The 15,964-nt window shown below is 40.9% G+C and overlaps 2 protein-coding genes across 2 annotated transcripts in view; one reads left to right on the top strand and one right to left on the bottom strand.

Moving 5' to 3' along the window:
• Nucleotides 1-15,964, bottom strand: part of barc (RRM1_TatSF1_like and RRM2_TatSF1_like domain-containing protein barc) — a 281,458-nt gene that overhangs the window by 241,848 nt on the left and 23,646 nt on the right. The gene's annotated exons all lie outside the window — the stretch shown is intronic.
• On the top strand, nt 966-3,360 carry LOC135703438 (uncharacterized). Its single transcript, XM_065224675.1, has 3 exons — nt 966-1,123; nt 1,470-2,480; nt 2,550-3,360. Exons 2-3 carry the CDS (start codon nt 1,600-1,602, stop codon nt 3,331-3,333), a joined length of 1,665 nt encoding a protein of 554 aa, XP_065080747.1. The 5' UTR covers nt 966-1,123; nt 1,470-1,599; the 3' UTR covers nt 3,334-3,360.

The following is a 15,964-nucleotide window of genomic DNA, read 5'->3' as shown; positions in this document are numbered from 1 at the left end:
CGTTTTTACTTATGGTTTGAGAACATTAATGGTAATGGTTATGGTAACCAGTAAAGTTCATGAATGGTTTTGTAACATCGATCAACTTTATGTGGAATATATCGCGAATTGGTTGCCTGTAAATTACTGATTACCAATTCACGATATATTTCACGTAAAGTTGAGCGATAATACAAAACCATTAATGAACCTTACTGACTACCATAACCATAACCATTAATGTTCTCAAACCATAAGTAAAAACGTTCTAATATAGTTCTCTTTCCGAAAATGTATGGAGAAAACAAGAATTTGGAATGGTAATGGTTCTTAACAACCCATTATTTGTAAGGTCCGCTTCCAAAAAACCATAATACATAAGGTTAAAACTTTATCACACAAACGTTCATGTAAAGTTCCATAACCATTTCAGTTGAAGTTTAGCAGGGATTATAAACAATTTATAACCATTATCGGTAAGGTCATGTGATGGTTCGCGTTTATGCGGGTTATCAAGCTAATCACTAACATAACTCGAAAAAACTACTTTTTTCTACCACAAAATGAAAAACGTACTCCGTTTGACAGATGATTTGATTACGATCACCGCTGCGATAGCAGCGCCACGGTGGCCGGTTCAAACTTGGATTTGACAATTAGTGACGTCACTAATTGCATGTACGCACCTGTACGCACAGGGGTTTTACTAACACAACTTAACCGACTGCTTCACCTCCGTAATCTAGCTCATTGAGTACAGAGGGCTTTATAGACCAATGAGGTACAGAGAGAGGTGAAGCAGATCGTGAAATATGGTTGTATTAGTAATCCAAAAAATCAACCTAAACGCAAGTAGTGACGTCACTAATTGCATGTATCATACAGGGGTTTTACTCACACAACTTAACCGACTGCTCCACCTCGGTAATCCAACTCATTGTTTATAGACAGCAAGCGGGCTGAGAAATTTTCAAAACAATCGTCATCTCAGCATAAAAGGATTGCGAAATCTTTGGAAAATTGTGGGCATTCTTCTGTGACGACCAAATCCAATGCTCAACGTGCATTGAAAACATTATTGAAGATCTGGATTATTGGAGTTCGATATTTCCGGCGATTTGGATGAATGCAGTCAACACAGAAGGTAAACAAATAATACGACAGTGAGCATTCATAAGGGCGTATACGCGATGATCGATTCTCTTCATCGAATTTCTCTTTGCATTGCTACAGCTAAGCGAAACAATTTTCTAGAATTTGTTCAATGCAGAGTTGTAACAGGTTGTATTAGCTATCAAAAGCAATAGCAAACGTACCGAGAAACGTTAAATCTAGCGAGTTATTAACAAAAGAGAAAATCGATGAAGAGAATCGATCATCGCGTATAGGCCCTTATGCATGCTCACTGTCGAATAATTGCTGATGATCCTCCCTTTCCTATAGTTCCTGATTAAAACGGTTCATCCCATTTTTTTTTCATAACACCAAAGTCATCAGAGAACTGGAAGTTGAGATTGTCGGGAAAGAATCGGAAAAGCAGTTGCTAGCGAGCAAAAGTTAAATTTTGCATGGCTGAGCTGAAACGGAAGGATTCACTCATAGGTTAATGCGCCGCTCTGGATGGATAGTCGGACAATGAAGCATGATAAAGGCACACAGACGACGATCATCCGGATGTTGAACCGGGAAGTGCAGACGGATAGTTTGGGAACGGAGACAGAGTCGAGCTGGTCTCGTGATATACAAACGGAGCGAAGTCGTTCCATGGATCGTTGGAGGGAGCGGGAAAGAAAGAGATCATGGAGACCCACCTATCGACGGGATTGGACACGGGAGAAATTCGCCGTGCCACGGTGGGATAGAAGATGGGACCAGAATCGGGATAGGGAGCGTGAAAGAGAACGAAGAGCACGGCATCGAGAGGCAGGGTTGTCACCGGAGGCCTCGTCGGTGCATTTCCCCAAGCCGGTGCGGGCGTCAAGGCAAGGACGGGACATAACAGATTCGAATTCGGTTACCAAGCTGTCGCAAATATTCATCCCGATGAACCGGCAGGAGTTGGATCAGTATGTCAAGGGAACTGCACGGAGCGTAAATCGATCAAGAGATGAGTGCAGTTCTAGGGGTTGTAAGCAATGGAAGGACACGCTTGACATATCCAATTCGGATTTGTGGGATGCTGACTGGTCGGAAAAGAAGGATAAAAATCTTATTCAGTCGGATGAGATTGGATCGACTCTGTTCCTGCAGCCAACGACGCGGGTGATTCCTCCGCTGGCATCGCCCCTCATGGAGCAGGTGCCGGAAATGCCCCTCGAAGAAGACCCAAGACAGAATGATAATCGAGAGTTGAGAATCTGGGAATCGGAAAATGAGAGTATTCCTTCCTCGGAGACTGTGATTGCTAAACGGCAGAAGGTGGAGGAGGCCGTGGAACTGGAAGAAGGCGAAATTGCTTCTTTGGACGGTGATCCAATGAATAATGATGTGGATCACGGCAGGTAGGTTGCTTGCATATTGACGGGGAGCGCGATATAGTAAGACATGATCGATTTCTGTTTGGTACTTAGGTCTTCCTTGATCGTCTCAGATAGTGCGGAGAGTGAACGTAAAAGAGCAAAAAAGAAGGACAAGACGTTGCAAGACTCGGAACGAAGGAAGAAACGTTCCAATAAGGGGAAACCGAAACCGAAGTTCCATGGAAAATCGATAAAGGGAAAGCTGAAGGAGCTTTTCGGCACGGATGACGATGTTGATGATTCACTTTTCGTGCGACCGGAAACAGCCAAAGAAAAGCTCTCGGTGGATGAGAGAGAATCTTTGCATAGCAGAAGGGAGAATGTCCGCTCGGAAGATAAGAACGCTGAACATACAACTAGTGCTAGAATGCAATGTTTGGAATCGACTTATGAAATGGTTTTCCCGAACCATTCAACACCACCACCATCCCAAGAATGTACACTGCAAAGGGAGGCCATTTCGGAGGAAGCTCCAGGAGAGGATCAGACTCCAATAATGGTTGATGTAGTGGTGGAGCCCAATATGGAGGTTTTTCCAGACCAAGTATCTACTGAAGAATTTCAACACGACCAACTGCTAATGGATGCTTCTGCAGCGAAAACTTCTTCCTCGAATGAGATTCTTCCGCTAGATGATCTCGTAGATCTCGTAGATGCTTCTCCAGCGAAAACGTTTGCAGATACGTCGCAACAGGTCTACCAATACAAAAGCCCGGAAGTCGTCGTCTTCTCCAACAAGTACAGTGAATATCATGTGGAGGACAACAACGAAACCGAAACCACCATCTACATGACGCGAAAGAAAAAGAAAAAGAACAAATCCGGTTGTTGTTGAGTTTCTTAAGTTTCTTCAGTTAATGTTTTGATCGTTTTATATACATACTTGACATAACTCATAAGTACCTACATATAAACAATATATACATTGCTTGACATCAATCGCAGATTTTCGTTCGCCCGGCTTTATCAGCCAACTGGGAGGCCTCCAGCAGCTCTTTTTCGTTGATCAAATTTAATAATGATTCAGAAATGAAAGAGGGGCTGGCTAGAAAAATGTTCTAGCTACGACCGATGTAAAATACCTTACAATCAAGCATACCATCACACACAAATTCCCCTTAGTAACCAAGTAGGAGTCAAACCCTTCTACCGGCACTATAAGTATGCAAAGCTCCCAATATTTGACATTCTTCAACACAACCATCCGCACATTCCGACAGGAAGACAACAACGGAATCCACATACCAACCACCGGTAAATGCAAACATCCGCTGCTATGGGAATAGAACAACATTGCATAAAATCGTCCGGAACCGGTGGGAACGCTTTGCCGCTCGATACCATTATCGCCGCTGCGTGCACATTGTTTTAGTAACCCGCGGTGCAACGATCCCGTCGTTCGTCGTCGGTGGTGGCAACAGCAAGTTCAAGGCTTACGGTGAAAAGAGTCCCATTTGAATTTCACTCTTTTCAAACTAAGTGAACCGAAGGGTAAACCCCAAACGTGCCCGCCACAGAAGAATAGGTTTCCTAATTAATCACATGCAATTAGTCCTGTATGTAGAGTAGGAACCAGAAGTGTCTCATTTTTTTTTACTGAAATAGTGCGCTGACGGGTGGTTAAGAGATCTGGAGCAGACGATTTTCTCTCATTAGTATTAATTAATTCAAACCGGCGAGGGCCGCAGCGCAGTCGAAGCGACCTGGGGAAAAGTGCACCCAACGAAAACACATATCAATGACGATTGAAACAGTGGTTTGCTTCAGAGTTTAGCTCAGAGACGGAAACAGATGAAAAGAACGAAGTGCTGCTCGTAATTCGGAAACTAATTGCGGAATACATATTCTACGAAAGGAGGCACACAATGTGGAAGGAATAAATTGCTGGAGTTGATTACCCTGGGACTTCATTGGATACCTACGTCTCGATCGAATCGACGATGCATACTTATTAGAAGTTTTTTCTGATGCTATAATAGGAAATAGAGGTCGCTGGCTTTGTTGTGACTGACGAAGCGGTTTTTCCCAGCGAAGAAAATAGCTTTCCCGCCTCAGTAGCAGGAGTTGACCTAATTATTCGTTTTCTACCTTCCGTTAGCAGCGTTCAGAATTCTCAGCAGTGTCTGACAGGAATTCTATTCATAAATAATTACCTTCCGACCTACGAATGTGGGCAGTGTAGGAACTTTTATATAGGCACACGAAAGTGAGCAATTTCATTTAGTGTCCCACAATTCGTGCTGAGGAAATTCTGATAATTCTAATGAAGTTGGCCTACGTGTATATAGAGTCTATTAACCGTTATGTGCTTGACGAGGTACCCGGGTACCCAGCTTTCATTTGAATAACAAAACATTAGAATTAGAAAAAAGCAGAAAAATATCGAGCACTAAGGGTTTTAGAAGGGAATAAAATAACCTGAAGGAAGCAGAAATTGGTTTTTTTTTGGAGGCGTTCGATTGCATTCTTTGCTTTTTGCTAAGTTGCCAGGGAATTTGAACTTGGTGAAATCCTTACAGTGACCTATAACTGGTCTGAGGGTCTGAGGAACTTCGATAACGGGTATAGTGGATTTCCGATGGCTACATTAGGAGGTTCAGTGAACTATTGGGGATTAAATCGATGATGCAAGAGTGCCACCCCCAATAATTTTGAAAATAAACACATTTTCAATGCTAGCTCATCAGTGTGCTCCATTTTATATGTATATATATATATATATATATATATTTTGTAAACATTATTTTTCATAAGGCAAATCAATTAAATGCATACCGATTTATTGTGGTTAAAATTCATAAGTGGTGCTTATGAAATTCTTACGTTCTTTTGCCTCAGTGTATAGTATAAGAGAGGAGCAGACTGCACGGCGAATGAGAACGACTCAAATTTGAGTTTAGTTCACTCATAATCACCAAAAGTGCAGGAACTCAGCGATGAGTAAAATTTGTCCCATGGTTTTCTGTGGAAAACCTAAAAATTTGCCGGAAAATGGGGAAATTGACGAAAATTTTATTCAGTCTCGGAGTAGTACCAATAGACTGAGTGAATCCAATCTTTACTTTTCTCAAATTCGGGAATTTTTCCCTGGAAAATCCTGGAAAAACATGAGGCAAATTAACTCATCGCTGAGTTCCTGCACTTTTGGCGATTATGAGTGAACTAAACTCAAATTTGAGTCGTTCTCATTCGCCGTGTGGCTCAAGGTGGATAATTAATCATTTTGTTCGACCATTTTCCACAGAGATGGCGCTGTTCCGCTGGTAGGAAGTGATAAAAATCCCCATATGAAAATTGAGAGAAGTGGGAATAATTTGCTTTCGGTGCATTTTCAGGTCAAAAAAAGTGAATGACAACCTAAAGAAATTTATTAGGGACTTTGTCGTTCAGTTTTTTCCCGGGAATTAAAGCTAAACAAGCTACAATTAAATAAAAATGATTTTTCCCCATACAATTTTACCTGCTTTACTACCAGTCTTCAGAGAGCCAAAAAATTTCAAATTTGAGAGAGAAATTCTCTCTCACAAGCTCAATCTCTCAACATGCCATGTATTTTGTTGATACTCGATTTGTGATTTTCCTTTAACAGATTACAAAATAGAGTACCTGACACTACAAAACATGTCTGGTACCTCTATATATGCATTTGCTTTAACATTTGAAGTCCCTCCTTTTTTACATATTCTGCGCAAACGATACTTTATGCCCCGCCCCATACATAAAATTCGGCGGGAAATTCTGTGAGGGGTGAGCTATTTTGTGTGCAGAATGTGTAAAAAAGGAGGGACATCGAATAATAATCTAAATGCATATATAGAGGTACCATACATGTTTTGCACTGCAGTGTCTTCTGTGAACAATTATAGGAAAACAGATTGTGTCTAGTTTCCGATAGATGTCACCGCAAACAACAGCTGTGTCATCTGATGGAACATAAATGCAGAAGCTTGACAAAATGATTAATTACATGAGGGTTGGAACTAGCAATGGGCGATCTTGGATCGAAACACAAAATATCGATTATTTTGGTTAGATTAATCGATTTTTTTTAATCGATCTCAAACACGAAAAAAATCAACTGAATCGATCCTTTTCATTCGATTTTTGTTTCAATCCAAAAAAAATTGACGTTTAATTGTCTTTCTCTATCTAGCACACATGGATGAACGGACGCTTTGTTTTCCCACTAATCTGTTTCCCTCTTACTCGCGCTCATTCGATTTAAATGGTGCAGTCTAGGGGCAGCTGTTCTCGGGATCAGGGTTACTTCCATTCACTTGCTATAAAAAGACGTTTTTCGGAATTATGAAATCATGAAATAGTATAATGCTAATTAGTACTTGTTAGTTACAAGAAGAGGTCATGAATTATATGTTTGACACATAAAATCTGTCAATATTGCTTTCAGTGCGTCACAATCAGCGATTTTACGACTCGTGAGCGCTCACTCAGAGTGCACGCTCACGAATCATAAGATGGCTGATTGTGACGCTCTGAAAGCGAAATTGAAAGGTTTTATGAGTCAAACACATACTTTACACCCTCTTCCTGTTACTTAAAAGTAGAACATACCATTATAACATCTAATGATTGCATAATTCCGAAAAATATTTTTTTTATAGCAAGTGAGTAGAAGCAACCCTGCTCAGGATAAATATATTTGCACGGAGTAAAATATAGTTACTCAATATTACTCAAAGTTGATCTAAATAGTCTAAAAATAATCGCCAGGATCTTAAAAAAATTTAGTGGAAAGTAGCAACAAGTTGTGATCTGTCAGCGATACATTATCGGGTTCTTAACTACTATACAAATTATAAATTTTATTAATAGACAACGAAACATTTTAACTTCAAAACAGCTTATAAAGGCAATAATTAACTGCACAAACCCATTTTTCTCCGCCCAAGCCGGTCTGCAACTAAAATTATTAATTGGGTTACTTACCTTACCAATCAGGCTAAGGCCTTGTTGTCCTCTACTGTCCGAAGAAGTCTCGATCGATTGTGTCGTATGCGGATTTGAAATCGATGAACAAATGATGTGTGGGCACGTTGTATTCGCGGCATTTCTGCAGAACCTGCCGAATCGCGAAAATTTGGTCCGTGGTAGCGCGGGCACCCATGAATCCCGCCTAGTATTGCCCCACGAACTCTCTTGCATATGGTGACAGACGGCGGCATAGAATTTGGGAGAGTACCTTGTAGGCGGTGCTCAGCAGTGTGATCGCGCGGTAGTTGCAGCAATCCAACTTGTCGCCCTTTTTGTAGATTGGGCATACGACACCTTCCATCCACTCCTCCGGTAATATCTCCTCCTCCCAAATCTTGGCAATTTCCCAGTGCAGCGCTCTAGCCAGTGCTTCCACACCCTATTTTAATAGCTCACTTGGTAGTTGATCTACACCAGTTGCTTTGTTGTTCTTCAGCCGACCGATCTCCTCCTCAACTTCTTGAAGATCAGGGGCCGGTAGCCTGTCGTCTTCTGCGCGTGCTCCAAGGTCTGTTGCCGTGCCACCTTCGTTTTCTGCTGCTTCACCGTTGAGGTGCTCGTCATAGTACTGCTTCCACCTTTCAATCACCTCACACTCGTTCGTGAGAAGGTTACCGTCCAAGTCCTTGCACATATCGGCTTGCAGCACGTAGCCTTTGCGCGAACTATTTAGCTTCTCGTAGAACTTCCGTGTGTCGTTTACGCGATACAGATTTTCCATCGCCTCGCGATCTCGGTCTTCCTGCTGACGCTTCTTCCTTCGGAAAACCGAGTTTTGTCTGTTCTGCGCTTGTCTGTAGCTCCACATTCAATCTCGTGCGGTGTTGCAGCATTCTCGCCCGTGCTGCATTCTTGTCCTCTACTAACAGTTTGCATTCGCCGTCAAACCAGTCATTTCTTCGGTCCGGGATTGCAGTACCTAGTGCCGCTGCAGCAGTACTACCTATGGCTGAACGGATGTCCCTCCAGTCATCTTCAAGAGAAGCTGTGCCAAGCTGCTCTTCCGTGGGTAGCGCAACTTCCAGCTGCTGCGCGTAGTCCTGGGCAACTCCGGTGTCCCGTAGTTGCTCAATGTTGGGTCGTGGCGTTCGACTTCGACGTGTGTTATGCACCGTCGAGAGTTTTGAGCGCATGCATACTGCAACTAGGTAGTGGTCCGAATCTATGTTCGCACTGCGGTACGTGCGGACGTTGATAATGTCGGAGAAGAGTTTCCCGTCGATTAGAACGTGATCGATTTGGTTTTCTGTGTGTTGGTCAGGTGATCTCCAGGTGGCTTTGTGGATATCCTTGCGGGGGAAAAAGGTACTTCGAACTACCATACCCCGGGAGGCTGCAAAGTTTACGCATCGTTGGCCGTTGTCGTTCGATACGGCATGCAGGCTGTTTGGCCCGATTGCCGGTCTATACATTGCCTCCCGTCCTACCTGAGCGTTCATGTCGCCGATGACGATTTTGACGTCCCGTTGCGAACAGCCGTCGTACACCTGCTCCAGCTGCGCATAGAACGCTTCTTTCTCGTCGTCGGGTCTACCTTCGTGTGGGCAGTGCACGTTGATGATGCTGTAGATGAAGAAACGGCCCTTAATCCTCAGCTTGCACATCCTCGCGTTGATCGGCTGCCAACCAATCATGCGTTGGCGCATCTTACCCAGCACTACAAAGCCGGTTCCCAGCTCGTTGGTGGTGCCACAGCTCTGGTAGAAAGTAGCCGCTCGATGCCCGCTTTTCCATACCTTTTGTTCCGTCCACCAAAGTTCCTGCAGTGCTACGACTTCGAAGTTGCGTGGTTGAAGTTCGTCATAGATTAACCTATCGCAACCCGGGAAGCCGAGCGATTTGCAGTTCCATGTTCCGAGTAATTGGGTTAACAATGTCTTAATACCTACACGATATGCAACAACCCGCCTTTTGCCTCTATTTTTCGAGTGGATTTTTTTTTTCACAAAATGGAATGTTTTCACTGTAGATGACTTCTAAATTTATTAACTTTTCGTACGTACCGTAAGATTTGATAAAGGGAATCAAATTGTAATTGATTCGGTCGGAGCGCTTCTTTTGTTATGAGAATAATGGGTGCAAACATTCACGTGTTCTTATTGACATCGTTCGGTAACTTTTTAACTAAAGTTTCGTACCAAATGCATAATTGACTTGTTAACTCTGAAATCATGGATTTATTTAAAGTTCTCTGCTCGATAGGCCCAAAATGATCGATTAGGCCGAAGTAGTTCTCTACCCTACAAATTGTAACCTCAACTCGTTATAACTTCCGCTGTGTAATTAGTGATTGTAGATGATACGATATTCCAAATCAAACTAATGAGGTGAAGCAAATGTTTTAATCTTAGCGGACATCGGTTCTATTATATAAGCCGAGTCGTGGCGATCATTGTGGTTACTAGTCTAATTTGGTATTAATTCTGTGAAGCTCGTCTCGACTTACATAATAGAATTCTATTTTAATATATGGCGTTATTATTGTTTTCCTACCGGAAAATCCGATTCGATCAAATTTGGGAATTGGGATGATGGAATGAATCACATAAATCCAAATTAAAAATGGAAAGACTTTCAGACTCAATTTGAGTATGTATTCAGTATTTACAAGACGTTCTATTAGCACCTAATAGATTTTTGATGTAATAAATAAGCCGCACAAGGCAATCTACTAATGCCTTTATTTTAATAATAACATTAAAGTTAACACAAGTAAGATTTATTAGACTAAAGTCCTGAACTGGATGGTCATTCCATTAAATAGATGAATTGCTTGTTAAGCTTTAGTGTCTGGTAGGGAAGAGCACTACTTCGTCGTAATCACCCATTTCCGTTCTATCGAGCAGAAATCATCAAGAATATCAATGATTTCACCGTGCACAAATCAATAATAAGTTTGTTCCGATCCGTTAGTTCATAAGCCACAACATGAAGCTTATTACAGCGCATTGTATGAATATTTACACTCATTGTCCTCAAAACAAAAGAAGCGCTCCTGGCGAATCCACTTTTTCTACCATCATCCGTAGGACGAAGAAAATCTAATGACGTTTCAATGCGTTAGGACGGAATTGAAACTCGTAGGACGAATTTAGAATCAAGAAACAGTGTTAGCTTTTAAAATTATCTCAACATTGTTTGACTCTTTATCAAATCCAACGGTACGTATGGAAAGGTGAATAAATTTAGAAGTCATTTTTGACAGAAGTATTCCATTTTTTGTTTAAACTCGTTCAGAAGAGTGAAGCGCGGGGTGTGCTTAGTAGGACGGAAATTAGATCAAAAACCCTACCGTTCGATGGTTTATTTTTCTTGACAGAGCGAGACGTGGGACTTTTTCGTGTGAAAGAGAATGTGAAGTACATACTATTGGCGAATTAAAGCAAAGCCAAAACTTGTCATGCGATACCTAGTTGCGTTAATCTGCACCAACTTTCCTATGATCCGTTATATTTGAAACATGTTTGTGCTATTTTGAAAAATGAATCGATTCAAAATGATTGATTAAATCGGTGAATCGATTATTTTCAAAAAAAAATAATCGATTCACTAAGATCGATTCTTGCCTCAAGATCGCCCAATGCTAGCTGGAATGCTACACGCTATTTCAAAACTCCCCAAATTTGGGTAGAATCTACCCAGATCGGTCAAAACTGAACCTACCCAAAAATGGGTAAACTGTGTTGGGAGTGACAAGTTCAGTGCTAACATTTGAAAACGGCACAAAAGCCATTTGTAAACAAATGGTTTGTGGGCCCTTTACTCACTACTTGAAGTACATCCACGCGACACAACAGCAACATCGGGTAGGGGAAATTTTTCCCTTCCTGACGATGCTGTTGGTTTGCGTGGGCGTTCTTCGGGTAGCGAGTAAAGGGCCCCCGCATAAACGCGAACCATAAATTGACCTTACCTAAAATGGTTAAAAATTGTTTATAATCCCTGCTAAACTTTAACTGAAATGGTTATAGAACTTTACATGAACGTTTAATGATAAAGTTTCAACCTTATGTATTATGGTTTTTTGGAACTGGACCTTACAAATAATGGGTTGTTATGAACCATTACCATTCCAAATTCTTGTTTTCTCCATACATTTTCAGAAAGAGAACTATATAAGAACGTTTTTACTTATGATTTGAGAACATTAATGGTAATGGTTATGGTAGTCAGTAAGGTCCATTAATGGTTTTGTATTATCGCTCAACTTTACGTGGAATATATCGTGAATTGGTAATCAGTAAATTACAGGCAACCAATTCGCGATATATTCCACATAAAGTTGATCGATGTTACAAAACCATTCGTGGACCTTACTGACTACCATAACCATTACCATAAAAGTTCTCAAACCATAAGTTAAAAGGTTCTAATATAGTTCTCTTTCCGAAAATGTATGGAGAAAACAAGAATTTGGAACGGTAATGGTTCTTAACAACCCATTATTTGTAAGGTCCAGTTCCAAAAAACCATAATACATAAGGTTGAAACTTTATCATTAAACGTTCATGTAAAGTTCCATAACCATTTCAGTTAAAGTTTAGCAGGGATTATAAACAATTTTTAACCATTTTAGGTAAGGTCAATTTATGGTTCGCGTTTATGCGGGCCCACAAACCATTTGTTTACAAATGGCTTTTGCGCCGTTTTCAAATGTTAGCACTGAGTTGACAAATGAACAACGTCGATTGGATTCATTTCAATGTTGATCATTTGTTAACTTGTCACTCCCAACACAGTTTACCCATTTTTGGGTAGGTTCAGTTTTGACCGATCTGGGTGGATTCTACCCAAATTTGGGTAGTTTTGAAATAGCATGAAGTGTTATTGAGTTATTTGCCGTACATGTTCACGAAAAGTTCACTATTTTGCAATAAACAGTGTCAAAACAAAAAAGTTGACGCGCGGATTTAGACAGTTTTGGACCTGTTTCATACGATCAGAATGTGTATGCTGGTCACAAATGCCTTGCCAAATTGATTTCTTACACTCAAAGATAAATTTAATCAAAAAAACTTGAAAATTATGCAGATTCCCGCTTCACCTTATTGAGTCCGAGCCATAATTACTTCGGCAGTAGTCATGCATGATTAAAATCGAAATAATCTTTCCAGTATTAAATTTTATTCTTTTTCAATACTGATATATAATCAAAAAAGATTAAAATTCAATCAAAAATTATTAAAATAGAATCAAAAATGATTAGAATTAATTCGAAAAAAGATAATCTACAATCTAATCAACCATGATTAAACTGGAATTAATATCAGATGCTTATTTTTTAGAAAGAAAGGATTAATTTTTAATCATTCGATATGATTAAACTGAGTTTAATGTCAATTTGATTAAATTTCAAGCAAAATGGGAATAGTTCAATTTATCAGTGTACGCAAGTGATGTGAATTTCGCGAATAAACACGAGGAGGATTGATTATACCTTTTTTCATTCGGCACCCAGGATTGATAGCGAGTTCGAAATGAGCCGAGCGTAGCATTTTTATGAGGAGTAGAATGCCTGCTGCCCAATCATTTCACTTAGCTTCAGAGCTTGTGAGCGATGGGGGATAAAATGAGAGTGAGGTTTGCTCGATGTCAAGGTCTGGCCCAACCGGCTTATTGGTATTAGTGAAATGTGGAAATGTTTAGTGGTGTTCGTATTTCATCGCAATGTTTATGTTTTTACACGAAACAGCTGTTTTCTGTGACGACACGTCTGCCATTCGCAGTATGGAATGTTGTGCTGCCGTGATATCGTCATTCGCTTGTTCAGCAATGTTTACAACATGTTTGCTTCTAACACCAGCAAGCTGTCTGTTATTCCAGACCTTGTATGATTGGCATAGAGGTTTGCTGCCATGTTCATGTTTTCACACGCTCTTAAGCTGGGTTTAGACAGGGCAAGTCAATTGATCAAGTCAGTTGAATTCAACTGACTTGAACGCGAAATGAACGTGTAAACCATGCCATTCAACTGACTTGATCAACTCACTTGAATTGAAAAAAGATGAAACAGGCTCAACTTTTCAAGCCATTTGAATTCAACCTTAGATAATTAAAACATAGATTTGCCACTGCGGAAAATAAACTGACAACAAAAATGTGGCGCCTTACTGAGAAAGGCGGTCAACGGGTGAACTATTTTTTCTCCCTGCGCATTCATAACTTTGCACGCTAAGATTAATTTACTTAGATTGCACAAAGAAATTATCTTGATTGGGTGCATAGCAAACAAACCCAAATGGTGTTCATATAGAGATTTTCACGTACGGTGCGATATGTGAGAGCGTGTTAGTGAATATCCGAGGAAAATACATAACAAATCGATGTCAAACTCATTTTGACAGATCTACTTTCATACATTTTTTAGGTTAGCCAGAGGAAAATAATAAACAACTTTACACGGCGTTTCTCCCTCTAGTGTGCGTGCGTTAAACGTCACTAATCTCTATATGATTTATTTTTATGCAAGATAGTCATAAATTTTCCCATGTTTTAATTCGTCCAATTTACGCCCAATTTGAGTAAACACACGCTGTATACGGCTTATTTAATCATAGGCAGAGTAATTTGTGATTAACGTGTATATCTGCATTTGCGTGAAGAAACACTTTGATTACCGATTTCTGTCTAAAACAACAGTGATTCATACCAGAAACCAAAATAGGGTTTCGACGGTGGCTCGGGTGGGAGTTTCAAAATTGTACGATAGCTGCTTCCAGTCCAAGTTCAAAAACGTTTCACAAGGTTCCAGTGAAAACCAGCTGTTGTTTTTTGATGAACATTTGAATGATATTTTCTTGGGTTCCAGCTCAAGAGACTTGGAGAATTGGATTAACGTCTGCGGTGCCATGAAATTATCGAAAGAGTCGGTTATTTGCAGCAATCACTTCCAGGATGACGACTTCATTATTCCGCTTTGCAAAACTCAGGAATTAGCGTTAATTGATGTCTATTAATTTTCAATAATATTTTATAAACTTTTCTTATCTGCAGACTGCTACCAACAGCTGTTCCGTCCTTAAATCGGAACCTTGCGAGCCAAATTTCACGTTGGCATTAGTTCGATGGATGTTGACTTTCAATTTAGCGAGTCGGAATCGGAATGTATAGAGATTGACGATATTCATGACAATATAGTTGCACATTGTCAATAATATTGACAATATTTCTCCACCACTTAAGATTGAACACAGCTAATAAAAAGCAAAACAAAACCGATGTGAAAAAATGTCAATTTTCAACGTCAGACGTGGAATGCGCCATCCAAAACATTAATGTACGCAGGGCAGGTTTGATTCGAAATGCGCACCCATTTCGGCTGCTAAACTTTTAGCTCACCCGTTGGCCGACAGATAGCGCGCTATCAATGTTACTTTTCGAGTAAAAGCAGGGATGTCCGACTGAGCAATCTATGTTTTAATTATCTAAGATTCAACTCAAATCATTTGACTTGCCTAGTCTAAACCCAGCTTTACTCTCACTCTGGGTGAACTCTGACCTTCTTGCGTCGAACAAAAAAGTCATCCGGAGTCTCTAAAAGCGCACGTCACGTCAAATCATACTCTCGCTGAAGTTCACTCTCCCTATCTCTCGAGGAGGTTTTGTTTACTTCTTCCATATTCCTGCCGCCACTCACTCGAGGTGAGGGCTGGCTAAACTCGCAAGATAAGAGTGTTTTAAAACCTCCAGTGAGTTTGAAGAGTTTCAGCAAGCCTGGTGGCACCTTTGATTATCCGCCTTGGGACTGGCTGGTTTTGAGCCAAACGAACTGTCAAAACCAGAGCCAATCTAACAGCGCCTATCTTGATTGCATTGGCAGCGTTGCTAGAAATAACCTAGGCATAGGTGCCAATGCAGTTTGTTTTGAATCCGCTCCTCTCTTATACTAGACGCTCTCTAACCGTCACATATCCAGCAGACTACGTTGAATCCGGTGACGAAAGGTTGAAGTCGAAAAAAGCATAGAAACGTGCAGAAATGAACCGTATTGGATCATGTAATCCGTAATTAGCTGCTCGGGGTCCGAGATGCAGGAAACTCCTCGATCGTAGGTACATAGATTTCGAATTCGTCCAAAATCCCAGGAGAGTCGATTTTGCTTATCAGCACTTTTGCTGCAGAAACCACCTGGTTAATAGGTTCCATAGGCGAAGCGAGAGGGGAGGGGGCAATTGCCTCCCCTAAACTCAGCAACACAAAGGCTTTCAGTGAAATGGCGTTCGGTGAAATAGCATTCGGCCAAATAGTAATTTTTTTTCGACCCTCCCTAGCTCGAAACTTGGCTACGCCCTTGTAATCTTCCACCTACGTTCAAGAGTGTCAATATCCAGAAGTTGGCAGCGATCTTCGTAGGGTGGAAGGTTCGTTGGATCATTCCAAGAAAGGTGGCGAAGAGCGTAACTAACGAATTTACTCCGGACAGACTTGATCCTCGCTATGCAAACTGTTTCATACGGACATCATACTACCAACAA

Source organism: Ochlerotatus camptorhynchus, unplaced genomic scaffold, assembly GCF_037179485.1.
Source record: "Ochlerotatus camptorhynchus isolate MF236.1 unplaced genomic scaffold, CSIRO-AGI_Acam_v1.1 ptg000213l, whole genome shotgun sequence".
Classification (NCBI taxonomy): Eukaryota; Metazoa; Arthropoda; class Insecta; order Diptera; family Culicidae; genus Ochlerotatus; species Ochlerotatus camptorhynchus.
Note: the sequence above shows the minus strand (reverse complement) of the source record. Positions and strands in the feature narration are given on the sequence as shown.

Excerpts from the sequence above, each read along its gene's own strand:
- LOC135703438 (XM_065224675.1), top strand. The coding sequence starts at position 1,600 with ATGGATAGTCGGACAATGAAGCATGATAAAGGCACACAGACGACGATC. Across the intron at positions 2,481-2,549 it reads AATGATGTGGATCACGGCAG|GTCTTCCTTGATCGTCTCAG; the intron begins GTAGGTTGCTTG and ends TTTGGTACTTAG.